The following is a 27075-nucleotide window of genomic DNA, read 5'->3' on the forward strand; positions in this document are numbered from 1 at the left end:
TGTTGTCATGGATGCTTTCCATATTATCTAAATCTCTGCGAATGCCGAATAGTGACATTATGAACAAACCATGGATTATCCTTATTCGATTAATTTTCAAATTTTAATAAACCATTTTTTTTATTCAACGAATAATTCACAAGATTTTGAGAATGTAACATTCCATAATATATTGAACATACATAACTTGAAAACACCTCAGAGAAAAAATCATATTTGAAAAAAATATGATACTCAATGGGATTTGAACCTGTATAACCACTGGTATCGCGCCAACTGTGCATTAACCAATTATGCTACGAGCCTCCTGTCTAATTACGACAATTTAAACTAGTAGGTCATATATGAAATGCTTATCATATTGCGCTATTATTGACTCTCGTTTTTTGTGTATTAAATCAAGGGATATTAATTTCCTTAATTACTAACCGACGCCCAGCTCTCGCCAAATATTTTTAGTTATAACATCTCCTTGAACTTGCTAACAATTTTTAATAAACTGTTTCTTTTATTCAACGAATAATTCTCAAGATTTTGTGATACGATACCAGTGGATATAATATATATCTGAGGTATTTTCAAGTTATGTATGTTTTAAACTTTCAAATTGTTTGCAATAAAGAAAAACGTATGTGATAATAATTATTCAATCTTTGCTTATAAGTTGATTGTTCTGTTTTCAGAGTTAGCCCGTCGAACTCTTCCAAAAGAAGTATCACAAATTTAGATCAGATAAAATCACCAATATTGGGACCAAGCGAGCCTCTTATTATCCACTGTAATGGGAGGTCATCCAACTCAACACAGACCACACTGGTAAGCGACAAAATACATCTCCCGAAACTCTTTGTGTGAATACATTAAAAGCAGATTTAAAAAATACATTTCTTTATGTGACAATGCAGAACGAGACTAAACATTCACAGTTTGAAGTTTTATAAAGCCCAAAGCAACTGTCAACTTAAATAACTAAAATTTACCTATAATCTGTTCACTATCGAGTTTTACTACACCATTTTAAATAATACATCAAAAGCAACTTAATTCACTATTTGATTTAGAAAAAAAATAAAGCTAAACAAATATATTTTTAATAGTGCATACTATAGTATTGGAGATGGATGTATATCCATCTCCAATACTATAGTCCGACAACATAAACTTTAACTTTTTGATGTTTGGTTGGGTTCGGCTGTTTTCGACTAGTAGGGAGGGACTAAAAAGGGAACAGCCCATATTACACGTAGCAAATCATCAAAGTTACTTTCAATATGAATAATTATTAACTATTGTCCACAACAAGATCTCGGCGATAACAGGAAGTCGCTGTAGCCGCCGTAATACTCCGAGCTAAATGGGGTATTCATTGTAAAACTAAAAATATATTATTGTATTGTGTAAAACAGACTTTTCACTACAGACGCAGCGTTTACGCTCACAGTCGCAGCTTTTACACACCTACTATATGCGCACGAAAGTAAGTATGCTTCTGCGCAGGTCCATGCTTCAGTTGTTAAGCTATATCTTAATTATACGAAAATGGTTAACTTATTGTAATTATATCTTTTTTCAGCCTAAAACTCGGCATCAAAGGCCTTTCGGATGGGAAAAAGGATCACCGACGAAAATCAACCCCACTCCCGCCAATCAACTGTCCGCCCCGCCGCAGTGCCGCTTCTCATCGCTGCCTTACGGAAGTCACCAGCCGCCTCCGTTCGCCTCGCCCCCCTCCTGGCTTCCCCCTCGCCACAAGAGAGACGACCGCGGTGCCAAAATCAACGCCTCTCTCGCCTCTAAGAGGTCCCCCAGCGTTGAATATCCCAAGACGGCTTTCCCGCTCTCCAATAATTTTAACTATGAAAACGATTTTGTCCTGGGGAACATGCCTTACAATGAACATCCTGTGACGATCTATCCGGGAGCCAATGTCCCTTACACCAAGCAACTCAATTCCCCGACGTACAACCTTCCCAAGACTTCCCCGCTGTCAGCCTCCTTCGTGGCCAAGACGTCCCCGGTCTCCTCGGAGGCCAAGAAAGCGAGCCGGAGAGACAACAGATCAGACGGAGAAATGCTTTCGCCGGGAGGCAAAGTTCCTCCTCGCACGTTAGCCGGTTCCATGGAGAGGCACCGAGAGGTGTGCCGTGGTCCCGCCGATCTGCCCAACCTCATCCGTCTGTCGGTTGAGCGACCCACATCGGATGCTGTCGACGATGATGAACATTTCTCAGATGACTCATTGGAAGAGTCTCTGCCGCCGCCCCCTCCGCTCACTCTGACGCCTTCCAAGAGAAGCTCCATCGCATGGGAAGTGTCTTTAGATATCGACGACCCGCTATTGACTCCGGGAAGCACAAAGGTAATCATTAATAAAATTTAAGCCCCATCTCCTAAACCACACTGTACGGTTTACTCCTACGCAAAATGTTATAGATATGTAAGCATCCATTTTCTTAAATACACTTCCCATGCTTTGATTTTGGCCTATATGCAGGGCCGACTATATTCAGGCCGTGGCACTGAATTGCGAATTAGGATGGCGATGCTAGTTGGAGCCTGTGTGTGTTGGAGCACATGAGGAGTCTGACTAGGGAACATAAAAATAATAGGAAGTGCGTTACCTTCTGCGTGTGGTTGTAAGAAGATACGATTCTCGAGAAATATGGGATAAACTTTAACACATGTTAATGAATACGTTATTTTCAAAAAATGCATCTTTATAATGTAATAATACGCAAAAAATTTTCTCATGTAAACTGAACGCTCATTCGATATTGGTGATATTTAAGAATATTCAGGGACCTTTGTATTTGTTTACTCCTTATTAAGTCATAAACCAAAACTGTCATCAAGGTCTTGGTCTAAAGCGACTGGGTTTCGCATTTGAATCTTATTAATCAGTTCTGTGAGCCTAATCTAACCTTCAATTGGAAATAATTCATCATCTGGCTTATTTTATCAAGCGTGGAGGTTTTAATGTCTAATTATCACAAAAGAAGACCTCAATTCGTTTTCTAATACCTGATGCTGTAAAATGTGTTTAAAATTTTTCAGGTCATCGGGCGCAGAAGAAGAAAATCGGGAGACAATTCTAATTCGAGCACGAGTTCTATTCCTCAAAGAGTAGAAGAATGGGTGGCGGAAGGGCAGGGCGACTATTGGCCTCCTCCACCTCTACACTGTTCCACCGAAGACGAGGTTGTGAGCCCCTTCTCCGATACGGAATCTGAACAGTTGCCTCTGCCGGAAGACATATCCGAGATAAATGCCACCGGCACGTATATCATCCGGCGAGGGAAGAAAGATCGCAAACATATACCAGAATTCGGTAAGAAACCGCACAAGCCTCCGAGAAACATCCAACAGCATATTCAAAATGAATGCAACCGAAACTTTGATGGGGAGCAGTCTGTTGAGGGTTCCAGCCTTTCCATCAGTGGAATGTCTATGTCGGGATCGCACAACTCTGTTTCTTCTCTCAACTCCAGGTTGAGTTCGGACCTGAGCATCCCACACTCTAGATACAGCGTCGACTTCAATACAAGGTTCAGCCGAGAGTTGACCACCCCGAATTCGCGCTACAGCGTCGACCTCTGCATTCCATCTTCGAATCATCTCGGAAAAGAGCTTACCTCCCCGAAATCACGCTTAAGTCTGGATCTGAACAATGGATCTGATAAACATATTACTCGTGACTTTTTTCACGACAGCCCAAAGAGCAAGAAATTGCAAGAGAATAGGAATGATGGCTGCTTCATCAATAAAAACGCATCGGTCCCTAACAAACTCTCTCCGCAAAATCGATTCGTCGACTTTAAAAAGTACTCATGCACCTTCGACAACATCCAGTCGCTCATGAAGGAGGGAATCGAGACATCTAACGGCGGAAATCACTTCAACGAGACGTCTGTCGATCTGGGAATCGTTCCACCTTCCGTTGTGAGGGTGGTGTCTCTGCCGAGTCTCACAGCGGAAGCAGAAGCCGCCGCTAACCGACAAATTCTCACGACGACGGTGGAGGAAGAGGAGGACTTCGAGACTCCCAGTCACTCTAGCGAGGATACTTCTCCCTTGAAGAAAATAGAAAACAACATCAGCGCCCTGCTAAGCCAGGGTCGAGACGCGCAGTTCGCCGCACAGTACATGCAGAAAGATTGGGACATCCACAAGGACGAGTACAGCAACGACGAAAGTGAAATACCTCTGATAAGCAACATGGCATTCAACTCCAGCGAGAGGCACAAGCGGAACGATATCCAGAAGTCTTCTAGCCATAATGAAATCCCGAGCAAAAGATTGCTGGACTATCACCGAGAGAAATCGAACAGCAACAAACGAAACGGGATCCACAAGTCCACGAGCTCGAAAGAGATGCCTGTCTCTTTCAACCGCCAGACGTCATCAGATTCGACGGGATCCAGCGGAGGAGATTTTCCCATCCACGTTCAAATCGTGGAGCACTCGTTCAAACCGCTCATGCATGACTTCGGCCCCCTGCCTAACTCTCCCGCATCGCCTCAGTTTCCCCCGCTGCCGCCCTCTCCCGTCCAGGAGGACGACGATGAATATTCGGAGATCATTCATCCCCTTGAAAAGACTCACATCTCAAAATCCAAAGCGGACACTATGCCTACGCCTAATACAGATATTTATCACAGGTAAACATTCTATTTATCGGTTATCTTGAATGTTTTTATTTTGTTTTCTATCGTAACATTGTCTACAAACCTGCGGTACAGATAACCGTGTCCAGAAACTTGTACGTATGCAGTTCGCCGTATCACACTTCACCATGAAATGATGACCGGACAAAACAGAACATGACAAAACAAAACATGACAAAACAGAACAGTGACAAAACAGAACAGTGACAAAACAGAACATGACAAAACAGAACAGTGACAAAACAGAACAGCCAGGGGAAAAATGTAACATTATTATTTGTGGAATCTATCCATTAATTAAATTTTAAACGAAATACATATACTTATATTTATAAATATTTAATATTTAAAAAAAAAACAATTTTTAAGTGAAATCATCAAGGTATAATATATACTTTCATTTTTTTTTACAATACCGTTATTTTGAAAATAATGCATTTTTTTATATATAGAGTATATAAAATTGTGTAATGTAATCACTGCATGTTGGCCATTCGGCGTAAATACCTCAATTTATCTGTTTGATTTTGATAATCATGTACGACTATTGCAAACACAAATATTAAAATTCCGTTTTCTATCTCTGCAGAATTATTAAACTGATAATTTCGTTGATGAGATAACCTAAGCTTGCCGGCAACACCGAGTTAAGTTTATTTGAATCTTTCTAGCGATTAGTAATGCAGAAATTAGGTATATATTTTGATTTATTATGGCGTATTGAAAACCTGTGCTATTAAAAATCTATCAACATAAAAGAGATAGGACAATTTCAATATTAAATTTATATTTTTCCTGAAAGGTCATAGTTATATTTATCGTTCTGTTTTGTCGTGTTCTGTTTTGTCACTGTTCTGTTTTGTCATAGAACCACTGGATTATTTGTTAGGTTAGGTTAGTTTAGGTTAGCTTTTCATTCTTGAATTCATGAATTTTGCCAAAATCAGCTATGAAATTTGAATTAACGTTCATAATGAATCTAATAAAATTGGAAACCGTATAGTATACGGTCATCTCTTTCCGATAAGAAAGGTCACGGTGAACTGTGCCATGGTGAAATGTTTTACGTACAATTTACATGTAACCACAGATAACACACAAATGTACATTGTCTACACAATATCATTCATTTAATTTGTTCTTAATGTCTTTAAGTTCATGAAAGAAGTGTTAGGTTCTAAATTTAAGGACAATTAAGGACGTCATAACATCTTGATTATTGACAAAAATTGTAGGTTTTCATATTTCTACAATTTTTTTTTATTTCATTTTTTTTTTTACAATTTTTAAGTAAATATTATATTGGCTTTCAAGATATTCAACACGAGTTTCAAATAGCTCAAATATTATTTTACTTTAGTTATCCTTGGACTGTCCTATCAATGGGTTTATAGCCCGATACAGCAATGTCAACATAAATAAATCACCAATAATAATTGTAGAATCAATAAAAACATCTTTATAACAAAAAAACCATAATAATGGAATTCTATCACATAATTTCCATTCAATATATATATTTTTCATTGTCTACTGTCGCTCCGTAAGTATAGCACCTCCGTAATATTCACCCACAGGTGGTACCAGAAGCTCTCGACATTCAATGTTCTGTCCGTCGATGATCATAACTGCTCGATTCCATATTCAACATAAATTAACATAGCAATTTGGCTGAAATCGTCCATTTTGTTTTTCAGATCGCTAGATCCACCCATTGTACCCCCGCATCGCGAACCGGCCACTAATAGTCTTAAGACGCGCTCAATGGATACTGGATTCAGTAAAAATAGACGAAACAATAATTCGAATAAAAATATGTCTACTGACAGAAGGACACTTCCCTCAGGTAATTTTCAACTATTGCTATTCAAGCCCATAGTGCTATATAAACTACACAAGTATTTGAAACACGGTAGTTAAAACACTAGCATGTCAAACAACATAACACATTTAGACTAATGCAGACAGCGTTGCCTGATAACTAACACCAGTGATAACATGGATCATGCTCAGTAACCTCCCATGAGGGTGGGGGTAGGCTAAGTACAGGCAGGGTGGCACGTTTTACAGTGGCGGCAAATCTAGAAATGAATTCAAATAATTGACTGATTTTTTTACTTGGGCATGAACAGGATATTACATATTGTGCATCGGTTGATTTCACAGATATGGGTATAATGAGTGGAAGACGTCGTACATTTCAAAGACAACGCGGAAGAGAGGACACTTGCACTGGCGTCGGTCTACAAACTTCTGCCAGCCTGCCTGAGACTCCAGTTTTCGGGCGAGGCTGCGACGTACCGCGCACACCGCATCGACGAACTACTGAAGGGCCTCGTCAGAGCAATACAATGACATCTATTCAAACAATAAGTAATGAATAATTTATTTGTTTTAAACAAATTATTGTCTCATCATTGTCTCTATAATACAATGGTCATTTCCATTATTAATGTTAATAATGCTTGCCTGCCGAAACCGGGAGATTTTATTAACTTCGCTCCCCATTATTGGCAATGTTTTATTGACCTTAATATCCAATATGTCAAAAGATAACCTCCGTTTATACTCTTGGTCCCTAATTCTCTCCTGCCACTACATTTGCGGAACTTGATGCGTTTGACAATTAAATTGGTTTTAGGGTAGCCCTGTGATTATTAAGTGCACATCGTTTACTACTGTCTCAATGCATTTGTCCCAGAGGACTAGAAGACCGCCTCAATCATCCTTTATAAGAAAGCAGAGGAGGAGAAACTGAGGATTTGAAAATTATTGGCTGTTCAGTCTGTTGCGACTTATGTACAAGCTCTCACAAAAATGCTCTCCAACCGCCTGAAAACTGTGCTAGACTAGAATCAACTGAGAGGGCAAGCCAGTTTCAGAAGAAGCTCCATACTCTGGTCATATTTTCTGCATTGAAAAGTACAATACCTATGTAATTTACTCTAACCGTAACAATTAGGGTGGAGAACAACAGAGACGAAAGTAGAAAGACATTCTCTTGGTTGTACAATAAGTGCTTTATGCTCAGAGTAATGATATTTATAGAGAGGGCATATTTTTAAGCAAAATGAAGCCATGTTTCTAGCGTTTAACGCACAGTAGAACAACGATTTTATTATTATCAACTATACTATGACACGTTATACCATCGTGTTGCTTCTCAGTACGACCACCAAATTTAAACACAACATAGTTAACCATAATATTATGTTCTATTAAAATAACTGAAAATAATTACCATTAACCTTATATTTAACACAAAAACAATAAATTTCAGTAACTCGTGCTCGCAGTTTTTAAATGCATGTAATCAGCCAAATAAATTTTTTCCGGCGACGTTTTCATATTTTTAAAATCCAGCCGCAGGAATTCTATCTTACGCTAGCGCATAGAGCGGAGATATATGCGTGTCAAATGCTTACTCACTCGCACCTATGGTTCATTTTTGTTCAGGCTTTGGCTTTATGTGTATCTGATATGACTGGCTCACGATTGGGATATGTATTACACCAACCTTCAATAGAAGACGGCACCAACAGAAGAAGATTGAGACTCACTGGATGACCAATATTTGAGTGCCGCGTGTCATCCTTGTGTAATGTGTTACAGTATGATGCCTGTTTTAATCAGTGATCAGTTGATTACTTACCTACAGTATTTAGATGTATTGTTGGAACAGTGGTATCCGGTCTTCCGAGCATATCTCATGCATATAAAAGAAAAATCCAGAAACGCGGTAAACATTATTCATAAATAAGCATGAATCCGCAAGCTATAGACACATACAACTATTTGAATTTCACACAAAATGCTCTCCTCACATTTTCCACTAAAACTCAGGTATGCCACAGTTACCCTCTTTTCACACTATATATATCGTCACTGTTCTGGCAGAAGACACTAATTCGAAAAAATTACATTATTGAGTTAGTAATACCAAAATGTTTCTTATTTTAAACTTTACCGTCTGGAAACCTTCTTAATAAATAAACAGTCTTTATTTTAAAGTCATCCTTCTTACGATTTCTTAATAAACTCACATGATAGACCATTTCAAACATTTTAACAACTTCAAAGTCAAATTACTCAAAACTAGTATTCTCCAGTTAATGTGTTCTGCCAGAACAGAGACGATATGGTTTTAACTGTACGGAAAAAAATCAAACGGTAAAAATCCAAATTGGCAACTAGTTCACGCTTTTTTCACACTGTGTATACAGTTTATGCATGGTTTTTTTCCGTCACAAGCTCAGTTTGTGGTTAAGTGTTTTGCTGACCATACGATTTAAAACTGTCTTATGTGAAAGCGTGCATTAGGTCACTTACACCATTGAGTCATCGGTGGCCATCCGGGCGCCGTGAATAAAGTGGAAACGGATGGCTGCTATACGGCGCCGTTTCGGTTTTTAACCGTCGCCGTGTAATGCCACTAAAAGAATGTCACCGATCGATTTACACGGTCAAAACCGTGTAATGTGAAAGGAGCGTTACTCCAAGAAACTCAATGACAAACTCTAAACTCTGCCATCACTATGACAAGATCTCACCACACATATTATCCAGTCATTCAGTTCCTGTCTTATAAGAATTTTCTCCCTTTATTAAAAAATATAATTCGATGTGAACTTCTACATCACTGACATTTCAAAATATTTTATTTTTGAGTGAATATTCCATAAATTTGAATTAATGAAAATCTGATGTTGCAATATTAGGTAAATACAATGAATGCATTCAGACTGTATTTTTTTTTGTTTTTTTTCTGTTCTTGAATTATTATCGTGTTACAATATGACGCGTTTTCTGCTTACTTACCTAAATACCCTTTCCATTCTATCTTCCTTCTTACCGATCGTTACACTGTTGACCAAGTGACCCCGAGTGCGTCAACTATTTCTTCTCCAATTAATCTTGGTTCCAACTCAATCACTGATTTACAGCAACATCATTATCTAATTCAGTAGAACGCTCACTTTGAACACAATGAAAATCACCTCCGGCAAATTTTCTGAACCAATGTTGACACGTCTTATGACAGTAAATATCATAATTTTTTATTGTCACGGTTGTTGTGTTAAATTCAGATCTAAAATGACACAACACGCAATGAGGTATGTGTTCTTTTGAAGGTTGGCAGACCTTTATTTTATTTTTGGATAATAACTTTTTTTTTTATTCAAAACTTAAATTCCACAATCTAGTTTACAATATACGACACCAAAACAAATGTTTTAACTTTACTAACTAACTTTAAATTTACTTATAAAATGATAGACTAATGTTGCCCCTAATATATTGTGGGCATGGCCCTCACAAAGGGGTGGCTGACAGGGCTCTAGCCTAAGGGCCCGTACTCAGGGGGGGCCCGGCGTGGCAGGTTGACCAGGTAAATGAGATAAACACACATCTTAAATTTGCTCTAATAGTAAAAAAAGTCACCTGCGGCGCGGCGCTATTGAAATCATTACCATTTTAAAATATATGGTTATGCAATGCAATTTTTGGTTGTTATGTGTTGATAGTCAATAACTTCATAATTCAATGTGTTAAAATACACTGAATTTTATTTCGAAAACGCCACTGTAGAATGTCAGACCGCCTGTAACCTTAGCGATAGGTAGGGAGGCCCGCCAAAGATCCGTTCCCGTCCAGTCCAGAGGAGATCAATCATTGAGATGATATTTTGGAAAATGAATAATGAATATAATAATATTATTTAAAAATAGGTACACCAATAATTTTTAATGGCGATATTTCTTTAGTCAACTGTACTCAGTGGTCCCTGGACAATGTGCCACCTATGGATGGCCTTTTCTTATGATCAAACACAAAATCCTGCTCCCTACCATTTTTGACTTATAAATTTTATCTATGATATTTCATTTAGGTTTTTGTCCATCTTAATTGGAAATTACAATGAAAATAATGACATACTCATCCACCACCAAATGGACAAGTCCATCATCATCAAATACAGATTCGAAACAGTTTCATGAATTTGTTTGTCATATAACATATAGAGAAGATAAAAATCTAGAAAAACTCATAGTATTTGATTAGTTCGAAGGTCGGACAAGACAAGAAATAGCTCTCTACAGAGGATACATTGGGTTTTCTACTAACACAAGGCCTCCGAGCCACTGAATACCGAGAAGAATTGAGCCAAACCATGATGAATATTTCCTGACGACCAAATCATCCGTATCATAAACCTCAGTCCCCAAGATATCTCCAAGTCTCCCATAGATCCCTACAAAGAGGAAGTATACTATAATATAAAGGTTTACTAGTAGTTAGTATTCATGACTATTTTTTTTGAATTCATCACTTGATTTTATTCTATAACTATGTCCAATTAGTGTTGCCCTTATTGGTGATGACCAAATTCCTGATGTTCTGTCAACTTTTCAAGGTGGCAGCTGCACGGTTGGAGGGTATGGGCGCGGCGCCGTCGCCGGTGGCTCAATGGAGAGGGCCATCGCAGGAGCAGAACTTCTAAGACTCGCCGGAGGCCCTGCAAGAGGATGGTACCCTAAGCAGAGACATAGGTAACATACTGTAAATATTATGTAGTCATATCAGTTTAGTATTTTTATCCCATAGACACCCAAACATGAGAAATTTACGTTTAAAATTAGTGTGTTTGCATTGTTTTTATATTATTCAGAGACATCTGTCAAAAAAGTATTCATTTTAAATAATGTTAATAAATTTTCTAGCCTATATATTATTACATAAAAAAACAGAGAGGTTTCTTACAAAAACAATTAATACATTCGATTTTAAAATACCATGACCCGTTATGTACCGCTAACTAAAAGTTTACCAAGAAAAATATTTTCTATTTGACACGCATGCATTGATCAAATCGTTGATTCGTTGAGAAAAAAACCCGAAACGGCCAAAACTGAGATGGCTTGACTACGCGTCGAGGGATTTAAGAATACGTAGCCAAAGTAACTGGAAGGCTTTGGCTCTAGATAAACCAGGGTAGAAAAGTTTTTATGGGAGACCATAACCTGCCAAGGAATGAGAAATGATGTTGTTTTGATATTAATCTTTAAAACACAATTATGATATTTTTGTTGTTTAACTTTTATCAGTTTAGTTGGAAAAGATTAATAAAAGCACGGAGAAATTTATGGTAGGCGGAGCGTGAGATGTCATAAAATATTATGGCTGAAAAATTAACAGGATTCATCTTCTTTAGAGAGCAAACAGGTAAATTATGTGGTGAATAGGAAGTACCAAAGTAATTTGTATCACATTAGTAATTTTTCCTAATTTATTAATTGATGTAGTATACCTATGTAGAACTCAATTATAACCTTTTTAAACAATTTTTGTCAATTGAAGGTGTCCCTCGAAAAGGGGTCTATATGAAACAACCAAAATTTTACAGAAGAGAAGAAACACACTTAAATAAATAACAAGAATTTCAGTGATGTATGGTTATATGTTTAATCATTGACATTAATTGCCTTAAAAGTCATAGATAGACCTATAAATCAGTGGAATTCTTGTTGTTTATTTTGTTTTCCTTTCTCCTGTAAAATTTAGTTTTTGCATATAGACCCCTCTTCGGGGGACACCTCCAATTTTTCTATTTTTAAGCCATGTCGATAGTCATTTCGAGCTACAAACTCATTTTATACGGTGAGTTGTTAATATATGTGTACAGTGGAACCCCGATCTACCATTCTTGCATAAATCGTTTTCCCGCACGGATCGTTCATTTTTGAAAGTCCCGCCAAACACCCATAAGAACAATGTTAAATTATCTCGCATTAACCGTTCCCCGATGTATCATTTTCCTCGATCTATCATCTAAATATTGGTTACATGTAAGTTGTACGTATGCAGTTCTTCGTGGGACACTTATTCGTACGCCGCAGTACGTGAAACACGAGTTCGTGCAACATTTAATCAAATGACGAGTTCTTCGTTGAACATTTCACCGTGGAATACGTATTCTACATGTGGCGCTAGTTTGCTGTTCCAATTAGATTCAATGCGAATTTTATGAGATGTCTTTATTGGTAATAATTTAATGTTGAAACTACATAAATAATATACCTATACGATGTGAGTGTATTTATAATCTACTTTCCTACCTATTTTTTAATGTGTGTTCCATGTATTACGATGGTTTTATTAAAAATTTTTAAGTGTTTCACTTAGACATTAATATTGTATGTTACCGAAATAGCAATATTTTGTTAAATATTATAAATAAATAATATTATATTTATAATTCCCTCTGTAATATATTAGTATTTTATTTTATTTATTTATTAATATAATTTCCATTCAGTGGAGCCCAATGTGTTTCATGTTGGATTAATTAACATTTAAAAAACAACATGTATTTTTTATCCAGTCACGGGATTGAACCCACTTTTCATATGGAACCGCTCTGCCAAGTCGGATACCATGGCTGTATTATCATGATATGCAAAAGTTAAAGTACCTACGTAGTAGTACCTATCTATAAAGTTGCAAAGATCAATAATATCCAAAATGAATTATGCGTTCATCTATATAAGTAGGTATATTTATTTTTAAATTAAAGTATGCAGCTATTAACACGTTCGTATTTTCAATAATATCCATTTACAAAAAAGTTTCAAATCAACATTGTCTATAATATTATTTTAAATAATAATCAAGGAAAATAATAAGAACACACATTTTCTATAATACTATAATAAAATTTTAACATATTTGGTAGTTAATTAAAATAAAACGCAATAAGCCACATTAGACACATTTAAAAAACGACGTGTATTTTGGTACATCCGCGGGATCGAACCCACTCTTCATAAACGACCGCTCCCCCAACTCGGGCACAAATATTTAAAATTAAAGTAGGTACTACGTAGTTATCTATAAAAATCAATAATATCCTAAATGAATTAATTAACAGCATTTATCTATATATCTATGTACCTATATACATTTATTTTTTTAAATTAAAGTAGGTAGGTATTGCCATCTTTGTATTTTCAATAATGCCTACTTACAAAAGGTTTCAAATCAACTAGTCCATTGTCCACACGCAAAATTTATGTGTATAAGAAACATTTGATCTGGTTTTATATACAAATATAAATATACATATTAAAACAATAAGAGAACATTTTTCACATAATTTTTTATTCAAATGTTTTGGTAAGATTATAGGAATCTGAATAAAACATTTGAAACCATAATATTCTAATAATAAAGATAATCTTCTAATATAATATTTTACCAATTACCACCAATAGCTGTTGCTAATTTATACCATTAAAGTGCAATATTACTTACTAATATACTAATACTAGCTAATACTAATATATTACAGAGGGAATTATAAATATAATATTATTTATTTATAATATTTAACAAAATATTGCTATTTCGGTAACTTACAATATTAATGTCTAAATAAAACACTTAAAAATACGTAATAAAACCATCGTAATACAAGGAACACACATTAAAAAATAGGTAGGTAAGTAGAATATAAATACAATCACATAGTATTTTTTCCGACCATGTCCGATCCTAATCGGATCATATGGGCCTCCACAAAGTAGAGGTTTGTATTAACAGATTTTGTTTTATGTAGTTTCAGCATTAAATTATTTAAAACCAATAAAGACATCTCATAAAATTCGTATTGAATCTAATTGGAACAGCAAACTAGCGCCACATGTTGTAGAATACGTATTCCACGGTGAAATGTTCAACGAAGAACTCGTCATTTGATTAAATGTTGCACGAATTCATGTTTCACGTACTGCGGCGCACGAATAAGTGTTCTACGTTGAACTGTTTACATAGAAATTTCCGGATACGCTAAATATTATGGTCCTGTCACAAATATTATCCCGATTGACCATTTTTGTTGAATATCTTTCATTTTGCTTTCGTAGAATTGTTTATGATACATACAGACCTTTCAGTCGAGTCGCTTTGTTGTTTGCACAGGTCGGTCGGCACTCAGGCTTGCCTTGCATCTCGTATCACGAATCTTTATAAGTCGCAACTTAAATGCCCCCGTGAAAAAAACTAGAGCTCTAACTGAGAAATATAAAATAATTCAAGACGTCGATAAAAATTTAGGAGAAAAATGAGTTTTTTTTTTTTAAATTATATTTCCCGCATTTATCGTTTTTTTAGGATCCGTTGAAAACCGTAGAATCAGGATTTCACTGTATATATTATTTAGTATCACGAACCAGAGTTTAATGTGTGTAATTAATTATACCTTACCGACTTTATTATTCTTATATTTATCACAAATTCAGGGTCTATTTTTTGTTGAGACATACAACAGGGAAGCGCAAAGATACTAAACCACCACAAGGTGACTTTTTGCCAACATCAATAACTCACAATAATTGTTTTGCTATATGTGCTCCTCTTCCAATAGGCTCCATTTAGTCACGTAAATTCAGAACACACTCAAGGCCATGGCGACCTCCGTCTTGGGCAACTGCTCCTGAGACATTTCCAGTTATAAAAATACTGTTGTTTTACATCCAAACGTAGGGTCTCATGATACACCCGATTAGGTCAGGTGTGATTTGGTGGACCATTAACTTTAATGTTCAAACCATAAAATTTTTAACATTAATTATTCTCGATCTAAACGAGGTTAAGGAAATAACATTCGTATGCCATCCCATGGTTACACCTTTAGTACTCACTTAGCATCTGTATCTGTACAGAATCAAATAATATTGGACTGATCCAGACTTAACGATGGATGACGGTTTCATAGAGTGAAATAAAATCTTTATATTCACTATTACTATTTTAAATATTGAAATTGAATGTTCTTTGCAGGCCAGCTTCCATTGAACATTTGGAACGATTACCAATGTCGGCTTCGTCTACGAGTCAGCATGCAGGTCCGTGGGACAGCTCTCGCAAGCCACTGACACTGCCGCCTAATCTGACGCCCAAGTTCTTCCAAAAATCTCCACGCGAAGCCTTGCGAAGAGTCACCAGCTTACTCATCAGAAAAGGTAGGATAATTTACTATCAAATTATAAATATGGACTGTGTATCCAATATGTATGTACATAAATTTGATGAATGCAACCATTGACTCTTCAATTTTATTTTCATAATGCTATTACAGTACCTAATTAGTAAATGTGATTATTGTTACGTTTGCTATTCTCATCTGCACTTTATTGCGCTAGCTCGGTGCCACTGATTATGTTATGTTTTATGTCAAAACTATCGATCTTCATGTGTGGAATTGTTATAATAGCAACATTATCTGCACCACAGTGCGGCATTGGCATGCTTTTGGTTAAATATCTAGGCGTGTTCAGATACTATTCACACTCATTTTATGATAAAATATTGATTGAGGGTTCGATCCTGGTGAGGTCACAATATATTTATGTGATTTTACTCAAAGCCTGGGTGTTTTTCTGATTATTTCACTTCTACTACTGCAATACCGTTTCACTACACTACTGTAACTAGGCTGCATGGCCTATTGTAGTGTTAAAAAAAGTACAACACAATAATTATCATTTTTAAATTGATTAAATTGATATAACCAGTACAGCGGGGCAACTGCTTGCCAATACATACTGACCACCGGCTGCTTTCCGTATGCCTCCCCCCGAAGCTGTCAAAATATTCATCTAGACACGCTCATTACAAATCCATGTTTCTGTTTGATGGCACGGTTGATAGCCGGTAATCCGCTGCATTTCACCCGTTCGTGTAAAATTAACTAAAACATCCGAGCATGTTATAATCTAAGTAAGATATGGCAGGCTCCAAAAAGTTTGACATCGAGTTGTTTAACATCAATATACAATTAATTGTTGTTTACTGATTCTGTAGGTATGCCTCTTGTACTCAAATAATATCATCATCTCTAAACAAAAAACCTTCTAGTGATGAATTTCATACTGTTGTTTTTACGTAATATAACGGTGAATTGGTATTCATTTGACAAAAACAAAAGTATTTTATTAAGAGATATCATTCGCTCTTAGGATGAATTAATAGAAGACAATTATATGAGCCTTTTATTAATAATCATTATTGAACTGTCAGAAAATGGTTGAATATGTGAAAACAACAATTTTATTATTGTCAAGTGATTTTTGACATTTGATTTTGAATTTCCCGCCGTATACTTTATTATGCGTTCAATTTATGAACGTATTTGACCATAAACAACAGAACGATGACGGAAGTACGAATATGAAGATAGCTACGAGTGATTCGTGAATCATAATAGTGTTAATATGAAATGTCAAATTACTTTTAAAGAGTCTCCCGCATGATGACGTTATTCAATTTAAATATAAATGCATTCAAGCTATATTTAGATATCTAAATTTGTCCACGCGGCTATTTTATTACAGGATCTTCTTTGAATGAAAACACATCTCATGTGTCATGTCATTTCCCTAAATCACCGACAGATGCCGACGTCAATCCGCCGGCTTACCTACAAATAACCAACATTCCATTGTATCATCTGAGAGATTACTTTATTTCCAATCGGGATTTCATCTGAGAATTTCTTGTTTATTTGGTGCATTTTAAATATCTAATAAGAAACCGATCGGATTGTTATTGAGAATATTCTGGAACAATGACTAAGCGGCATTTCCCGCTAAGGATGTGACATCGACCTTGGTCACCTTGGCGACAGAGCGAGAAAGATAGACGGTGTGAGATGTATTAAATTAGAGAGTGATGGAGCGAGACGGTCGCGTCGCACTGAGGCGGGCGTTGCCTCGCTTTGAGCGACCGTACTTGGAAACCGATAATTCGAACATTTGCCTCCATACCACACCATCGGCGAATCATTTTTATCTTGGCTTGCTGATAATACGTCACCCATGCACGTAGGCGTATGGTATATTAGAAATTAAATTAATTTCCATTTATATCAAAATTTGATAAAAAGAAAAACGTTTCACATTTTGTAAATAAGTACAACCATTTGACAATATACCCAATTTCATTAGGTGTCAGCTGAATTACTGTAAATTTATTGTTCCAGTATTGAATGGAAAATTATCGCTCTTTCCTTTACAGTTTCCTTCGCATACCAAACCGTGGATATATTACAATATATTTTATCTCATTTTAACACCAACTTTAGCTTCTGAACAATCCATTCAAACTAAACGAGAATGTTAAATAGCTGCTATTTACAGCGCTCGAAATGGACAAGTTTACAAACCGGAGTGCTTGACAATTTTCTGAAGATATTAACATAGTTGTTATCAAATTTTGTTTGTATTATATAAAAATAAGTAAGTACATTACATTTTTTTGTTTTACGGTTTATCTCAGACGGTCAAATTATTTTTTCTGCGAGACCGATAATTTTACCGATTTCACGAACCGAAATTGCGCTCCGGTCCATTTCGATCCCTGCTGGAATATAAGTTAACGTTTTATATTGTTCACGTGCAGTAGGTACCTACCTATATATCATTTTTATAGCTGAAGCTTAAGTTTAAAACTTTCTTGTGCACATCCGGAGATTCCCCAAAATATTATCTTTAACCTTTTTCACTCAGTTTCTGTGGATATTAAAAATTCATCAGCTCCGTCACGTGGCGCTGAAAAAATGTTAATACCTACAAATTTATATTTTATTAAGAAATAAGTTGGTTGTTTTCCCTAAATTACGCGACAATGTGCACCACTACATCCCAGGTGCATCATTTGGTTTCTGCGACCGATCTCCGTTATCTCTTCTCCTCCAGTTCCAAGCCTTTTGCTTCAACATTCCCCAATGCAACTGGTGCACATCTTTATATGTCCGACTAACTGGTCATTCCCACTTGACATGACATTCTCTTTGGTGCCATGTCGTCTGTTTCGGTGTTCTGTCGTTGCCTATGTAAACTATCGGTAGGTATAACGTAATATTTTCGATATTCAATAAAATCTCTTAACACGCAGGGCTTTTTGCAAGCTGACGAAAAGCGCTGCTAAAAACGAATATGTGTAAAGGCTTAAAGTTTCCTTTTTTTATCATATGGTTTATTACAATAACATGTGTTGTTCTAATAGCGTATTCACTTAATCATATCAAAGCATTTTAAATACACGAATCTTCAATAACAGTCCTTATAGAAATGTGGGTAGAGCTCATATTTCAACATTATTGAATGAAAGTGAAAGATGTATGAGCATACTCCACGGTTGGACTTTCATTATTAACATTATCAGTTCCGGTTTCCCGTGAAGCATATAAAGCGTTTTTTCTGTCTGAAAGTATCAAAATCTTGAAAAAAAGAATGTTTGTATTTTTCACATTATTGCACGTAAAAAATCGATCTAATAATAATAAAAAATCCATAGGTAACCAAAGACCGTTCATCGTACAGGCAAATTAATATTCGTAAAGGGGCCTCCAATCCTGCCAGGCCCTATTTATCAAAAACCGCCACTGCACGTGTCCATTCATCAGTAAAAATGTACGAACTATTCTACGAGTTTGTATCGAAAAATCGAAAAAAAACTTTCCATAAGGTAAATGTATCATTGCCTTTAAGCAGGCGTAGTTGTATGTATAATATGTAGGTTAGGTACTCATGTTAACATTTCCCCCACAAAACAAAACTTTCTTGGCAGTTTCTTATCAGAGTTTCCTCTCAGTTAATCGTTTTATTCTTTCAAAGGAACGTAATCCCTTTGTTGGGGCATTTATACACCGATTATTCATTTCTTTCATTCGGACTTCGATCTACTTAAGAAAAAGTGAATAATATTGTATTCGTTTGACGAATTGATTGATTAGTATTTTCATATTATCTATAAACGTGGCTACTGGATTAATTCGAAAAACAATCTACAGGTAGGAATGACGTTTCATGTTAAACTTCATTCCGTACCTATACCTATTCGTTTTATAAATTTACTAGTTGCATTATTCTAAACTCTAAAGGAAATTCTAAAACTGCAGCAGACTCAGTGGCTGGTTTAGATATTATGTGAATGTTCGAGACACTGTTTAATTTTGAGGCCCCCAAAATAAAAAAAAGTTAAATGTAAACTACATTCATATTACCAACATAGGCTACGTAGGTACCGTACGTATCAAAAGTAGCAATGTGTCTTTTCTAGAATCACATGCTGTACATACATAAAATCAATTATCATAGAAGATGACTAAGGAGTAATGACACATAATAAATTATTGGTTTAATTGTTGTATACAAATAAGTACTATTTGCTTGTGTTCATGTTGTAGATGCCGTTGATGTTATTTGCATAGGTTTTGTCATTTTATATGTACTGAATTTGAGAGAAATACGCATGGTTTTAAGATCTTGCTGTACTTAATTCAATATTTTTATGACTGAATTGAAATGTTTCGAGACCCCATTTGAAGCTTCTGACAAATCGCTCATCTGCGTCAAAGAAAATCGCCGCTGAGCATAGGCAGTACTGATAATGTATACCTACTTAAAAGTAAAATACCATGGTCGCTTTTCTTGAACATGGCATTTTAATGTGGGTATCTGCAGAGTTGAAGTTTTAATATAAACGGTATGTTTTACTTAGTCGGTAGGTATGGTTGTAAGCCATTCCACGAACCCATTGAGTCCTTGCCCTTGATAAAAAAAAATACACTGAAAAACAACAGAGGCGTAGTTCAAACCCGCAAGGCACCGTTACAAAGACGAGCGCTCTACAAACTTCTCTTACTTTACCAGTTACCACATAATGATTATCCTTTGGTAACAGTTTTTCGTTGCTATGGGTAGAGATACAAAATTGTATTAGGCAATTATATGGATAACCACTGGCAGTACATATATACGTATTATTATTACTTATTATCCTGCTCATATTTGCGATAGTTAACGTTCTACGATAATATTTCTATGGCATTTTGTGTCGATTTAGAGATGGATTATATACGTACTTAGATACTTCTCTCACCTCTCATGAATCGCTCGCATAACTAATATTTTCCCACACTAACGATCAGATATGTAGTTCAGTTATAAAGTTATAACGCAGACTGAAAACTAGTAACAAATTTGTTAAGTAAAGGCAGATCTGTTAAACTTTAACTTGAACAATGCATCTCACATTAAACGCTTCACACCAACAATACGTTAATAAATAATATTTTTCGGTATGTATTCTTTTTATCGAGGAAAAGATCAAAGGTTCTGACCCGTCTGGTCAAATTTTATCTCTTTAAGTGTTCATTTTTACATAAAAATTTATACTGCAGAACATAAATAACAATTTATTGATAAAAATTATCTCATAATGCATATTATTGACACCCTTGTGAATTTTAGACGTACAATGTTTGTTATTGATTCTTGTCAAATCAATCATAATTTTAATTGTGTGTTTTATTTACTGTGCATCATTTTTGCTATATGTGTCATCTTAAAATAATAATATCTCTGGAAAGATGTTCTTAAAATCATTATTTTTGATCCGTAACATAACAGTTTAGGGTGAAGAGAAAAATTAAAACGCAATGACGCTGTTTTTGTTTGTTTTCAATAATTAAACTCCTGTACTCGCCAGGTGTACCTACCACGAAATGGAAACCTGATGATTAAAGACAGACTCTTGACAATCTGTCAGAGACGAACTCTTCGACTTATGTCATGTGCATCGAAGGGGGTGTGACATACAGTTTGGAGAGACCGGTCATGGTTGTCAGGGTCAAATCGGTAAAAGATGAAGATATTTCTTTTCATTCTAATTATAATAACCGAAACTGACTTTTTCAAAAGTTAAGTAGGTACTACTTATTCAATAATGTTAAAAAACCGATTATTAATCGATTTTGGATTTAGGTAATTCGAAATAGATGTACCTACTAGGGGCGAAGAGTAGAGGTAGGCTGTTAAGATCCGAAATAAATAGTGCATACTAAACTTTGTCAGTCATACTTATTAGTTTTCATTGAACTAAGACTACAGTGTGTACTTAGAATACTTAGATAGTGTTTGTTAGTTTTTTAAATTTAATTAAGCGTTGCCCAACGCAAGCCATTTAAATAACAGTCCAAAAATAGTCGTGTATCTATGAAATATATAAAATTATAGCATTAAACCATATTTAATTTTAGATATTTTATAGATAGAAGAATACTTTTTATCGATTACGGGTTGGTGGTGTTGGTATAGACATGGCTTAATGGATTTAAAAAAATTAACCAACACCACCTATAATAATGTATTCTTAATACAAAATGAAAATAAATAAGTATGACTGAAAGTGTGCAATATGTTTGTCGAATCGCCCATAACATACCTACCTAAACTATTATGGTTTGGTTTAGGTAGGAGTTAATTGAATTTAAAGAAACTAACCAGCACCATCTGCAAATTGTATCTATTCTTATTTCAACGAAAGCAAATAAATGTCATAAATAAAATTTTAGTGTGCACTATTTATGTCGAATCTTAACAGCCTACCTCACCCTTCGCCACTGAATTACTTACCCCCGTTTCAGACGGGACACCGGTGTCGCGCTCGTATATAAAAAGGAGGCCTTTGTATTATGTTCATGAACGTCCAGAGCTAATGAGTCAACGCATAGTTTCGCGATATAAATTAGAACATAAAACCGGCTGCGGTCATAAAAACATGTGTATCGGCGTCTTGAGAATGTAGCGGCCTACGGAAAAGTGCACCGGACACGCTTTGACTCATTAACTCGGGGCGTTCATAAACATAATACTAAGGCCCTTTTATTCGAATACAATAGCCTCCTTATTATATAAGAGCGCGACACCGGTGTCCCGTCTGAAACGGGCCTTACTATAATCATTTAGCTTTTTCATAATATTAAAATAATTACATTCGTATACCTAATCAATTGAATCATCTATTCTAAATTATATTGAACATCTGTTGGTTGCGAGATGCAATAATTATTATCAATCATAACAAATTATCCACACGATTTCGCAATGAGTTAAACTTTCTTTTTTTTAAATATAACATACAGCTTATGTAGTAGTAGGTACTTACTTGTAGATAATATAAATCATAATAATATTCCTCACATCTTTCGAATCAGTTAAGGGGGGACATGCTCGTCGAAGGTCAAAATTGAGTTTTTATTGTATTTTCAAACCATGATCCTGGACACTCCTTAAACGTTGTAGATAATCTTTTTATATAATTTTGAAGCCTTATTATCCTTTATAGTTATTTTAAACATTTGATGACTGCATAAAGTATTTTTGTTACATAAAATAGTATTCTTTTAAACCTCTCGCTCTAATGTTTTAGAATATAGTCATATTTCGGTACATAACTGTGCAGTGGTGTTAGGATTTTTTACATTTATTAATTTTTAAACGCATTTATAAAACCATTAGCATAATTTATTACGAGATAATTTTTGTAAAATATTCACGATAAAAAATTATATTGATAATCTCTGTGATCCCAAATTTGACAAGAATTAGGCATTTTATTATTCAAAAAATCGGCAAGATTAACACATTTCAAGATGATTCTAAAGATATTTATTATAAGTTATGTCTTTGACCATTTAAGTGTGATAAACATCTTATGAATAATGATTGCTTTATAATATTTATTGACCTAAGAATAAGGTAGTGTTTTTTTGAAATACGCCATTTCTTTTGTCATTCCCCAGTAGTAAAGCTACAACATACGGCCGTAGCCATAAATTGACAAACTATAATTGAAGTAGGGAGTAAAATGATATTGACGCGCGTGTTTGAACATGTACCGTTTAAAAAAAAAATTTAAAAAAATTAGTTAGGTACATGTTCAAACACGCGCGTTAACATAATTTTACTCCCTACTTTAATTAAAGTTTGTTATTTTATGGCTACGGCCGTATGTTGTAGCTTAACCACTAGGGAATGACAAAAGAAATGGCGTATTTCAAAAAAACACTACCTTATTCTTAGGTCAATAATTATTATAAAGCAATCATTATTCATAAGATTTTTATCACACTTGAATGGTCAAAGACATAGCTTATAATAAGTATCTTTAGAATTATCATCAAATGTGTTAATCTTGCCGATTTTTTGAATAATAAAATGCCTCATTCTTGTCAAATTTGGGATCACAGAGATTATTAATATAATTTTTTATCGTGAATATTTTACAAAAATTATCTCGTAATAAATTATACTAATGGTTTTATAAATGTGTTTAAAAATTAATAAATGTAAAAAATCTTAACACCACTGCACAGTTCTGTACCGAAATATGACCATATTTTAAAACATTAGAGCGAGAGGTTTAAAAGAATACTATTTTATGTAACAAAAATACTTCATGCAGTCATGAAATGTTTAAAATAACTATAAAGGATAATAAGGCTTCAAAATTATATAAATAGATTATCTACAACGTTTAAGGAGTCTCCAGGATCATGGTTTGAATATACAATAAAAACTCAATTTTGACCTTCGACGAGCATGTCCCCCCTTAATAATATAGAGTAGTATGACTCACCTCACCGTGAGATATGAAAAGCAGTCAGCCGAGTCGCTTTTGCTGTTCGTTTTGATTCGATTCCGGTGAACCGCGATATTACACATCATGCGTTATCTTTATGTTAATTTTACATTCGTTACTTCGTTAATCACTCATAATAATTACATTGTAATTATTATTATTTGTAGTGAGATAAATCTATCTTAAATTAATGTTGACATACTCACCGATAACCAAGAATGTATACTCGTACCAGCCATATTTAACAATTTCATTAAAAATAATTACAAGATAAAAAGAACTGTTTATATACTTACAACGTTTTTAAATTTTCTGTTGAATCATATAAACCTGACTTGACTAACTTAAACGATCAAAAAAATATGTACTTGATAGAAATAATACTGAAATGTCATATTGATTTCTATAGTAACGCACGTATATATTAATAATTTAGTTGCTAGGACCCCAGACCCCTAGCAACCAATAATAGTGTTTTACTTTTTACGGATTTCTTCCGAAATAACTTTTCATACAAAACAGAATTAACTGAAAAATAATCTAATTCTACTTAAAGATGGCTAAAAGTATTAAAAGAATGCATTGGTATCGTGTTCTGATATATTCTAAAAGTTTCAAATGTCTAACTAGTCGGGAAGTTAGTTAAACATCTATTGCAAGATTTGTACTGGATAAACAACCACTGGACAAACAAGAATACGATCTAATAATAACGTTATAATAACAATTTATGTAGGTACTAACGGCAAAATTCTAATGGCGATTATAATCAAGAAACTCTTTCTGTGCGATAGGGCAGATAGATGCTGTTTCAAAGGAAAGATGAGCTTGTGAATCACTGGCATCTGGGGCGATAAACTCCTATCTCGTGAACACAGAACAGATTAATAAATGTAAAAGCAAAAGCCATCGCCATGGACCAAATTTCTGAAACAAGGTAGTTTAGTTTGGCCTGACTGCCATAAAACCCAAGTAAAAAAAAACCTTGTCGACTGTTCCCAAAGATTGAAAGGACGTTACATTAACGTGACAAACTAAAACGCATATTATTAACTATTGAAAATAGCATGTTCTTTAACATGTCGTGTTTAAGTTTAACCCATATTTATCCACACTCGAGATATTTAGCCTGTTATACCACACCCAGTAGGGTAAGCCAGTTCCCATTAATTTTGTGTTACCTGCTCGTGAAAGACCTAACCGTATATGCTGCGAACACACCCGATGTGCGTATAGAATGCATTATGGGGAATAAATCTCCTTCACCACTGAACATATTGGGATTGATACCTGTGCTCTGAACTGCACGATCCTGGGGCCTTATGTTAGAACTTGCGAGTTGTAGTCGCTCGGTCTACATGACGTCATATGACATCATTGTGACGTACTACCGGAGTGATAATAGCATTCGAGAAAATAACGCTAGTCAAATACTGGCGTTATTCATTGTCCCCATAGACAAATAGGTGTTTCAGCATAATAATATCTATGGTGAGCAGTGTGTGTTGGTGGCTTGCCTCGAGCGTGTATTGGCTTACGTCACAATTACGTCATGTCGTCGGTTGACTTTATATCACCAGTTATAACATAGGCTTGCTGATGCCTTACATTGGTGATGTTTTGCCGTCCACGGACCTAATGAAAACGTGACAATGGCAATGTGATTTTGTATTGGTGAAGTTTTGGTGTTGTCTTCTACACTTTGCCGCCATACGTGTTATTATTTTGAAATGGGGAAGATGGAAAAGTCAATATAATGTGCATTCTTACAAAATGGGTTAACGATGTCACATTCGCAGGACGTCTCACCAATTTCTAGACTATAACTAAACAACCCTCTGTGTTTGTGTATCAAGTTACAAAAGGCGTCACAATTGCATATTTCCATAACGATGATGCATATGTGATTTGCTTAATTACAAACATTTGCTGGGCTGACTATGCCTATTCATATTTTTTTTTACAAAACCGTAGTGTCAAAAACGTTTTTATACATTTGCAGCCACTGTTTTATTTTATAAGTCATGTGCAGATGTTGTTATCTTTTTGCCATGCTGAGTTGTTTTAATAATTAGAACAGATAAATAAAATATTTATTAAAATACTGCCACCATTCACTGTCGCGCGTAGTCACTGTTCAAGATAAATTATTTTTATTTTTAATGTTGTTAATGTACCCAAATTTCAAAAATTATCGTGATTTAAATTAGCCTCTGTGACCAGCTGCGTGTTCTTTAAAAATAAGTAAATCATATCCCACGCCATAAGCAATTTATTTTATTTTAGTAGGGAGGTAGGTTCCAATTTACGAAAATATCCAATCAACATGACATGACAATTATTGATTATCCTTAAATCGCATATTGCCATATGTATATTATAATTACTTATCATTATGACTTTGATAACTATTTCTGTCCTCAATATAACATTAATCAATCCATGAAGTTGTATCAGGGTAGCAAACGGTATTAAAACAGACTAATAAACCAAAACTCAATGATCGATTTTGTCCAAAGATTGAAAAACTGAAGCAATATTTCCACTCCAGGGTTTAGGAAAATGTTCTCGTGTCAATATTTTTACAACATTCTTTTCACCACCACAATATGCCATATTTAAAAAAGCCTTCGGTTATTTTATATTTTTATATACTTAGTAGGTACATACTACCTACTTATATTTGTACTGTTTTAATTTTAAAACTACGATAATTTACCCCTGCACTGAATAGTTATATTATTGCAATATTATTGAAAACTTAATATAACTAACTGCATGAATGTATCCCAGGGAAATTTTCTTAAAATAATATTGCGAATGTATTTATTTTATAACATAAAAGATAACATTGTATTATGGCACATTATTTTTAGTGGCATTATTTTATCATTTTTCCGCTCGGAAAATCCTTCCACTCGATTTG

The 27075-nt window shown here is 35.0% G+C and overlaps 1 protein-coding gene across 1 annotated transcript in view; it reads left to right on the forward strand.

Annotated features, from left to right (window-relative positions):
• The window catches only part of LOC147066403 (uncharacterized), a 1036129-nt gene that overhangs the window by 910180 nt on the left and 98874 nt on the right, over positions 1 to 27075 (forward strand). The window contains exons 12-18 of the mRNA XM_085955214.1: positions 684 to 816; positions 1574 to 2359; positions 3055 to 4658; positions 6362 to 6510; positions 6831 to 7037; positions 11080 to 11215; positions 15504 to 15685. Of these exons, the coding sequence (XP_085811340.1) occupies positions 684 to 816; positions 1574 to 2359; positions 3055 to 4658; positions 6362 to 6510; positions 6831 to 7037; positions 11080 to 11215; positions 15504 to 15685 (3197 nt within the window). The remainder of the gene's footprint in view (positions 1 to 683; positions 817 to 1573; positions 2360 to 3054; positions 4659 to 6361; positions 6511 to 6830; positions 7038 to 11079; positions 11216 to 15503; positions 15686 to 27075) is intronic.

This window comes from Rhyacophila brunnea, unplaced genomic scaffold, assembly GCF_057557595.1.
Source record: "Rhyacophila brunnea isolate RB1 unplaced genomic scaffold, BYU_Rbru_1.0 scaffold_5, whole genome shotgun sequence".
Classification (NCBI taxonomy): domain Eukaryota; kingdom Metazoa; phylum Arthropoda; class Insecta; order Trichoptera; family Rhyacophilidae; genus Rhyacophila; species Rhyacophila brunnea.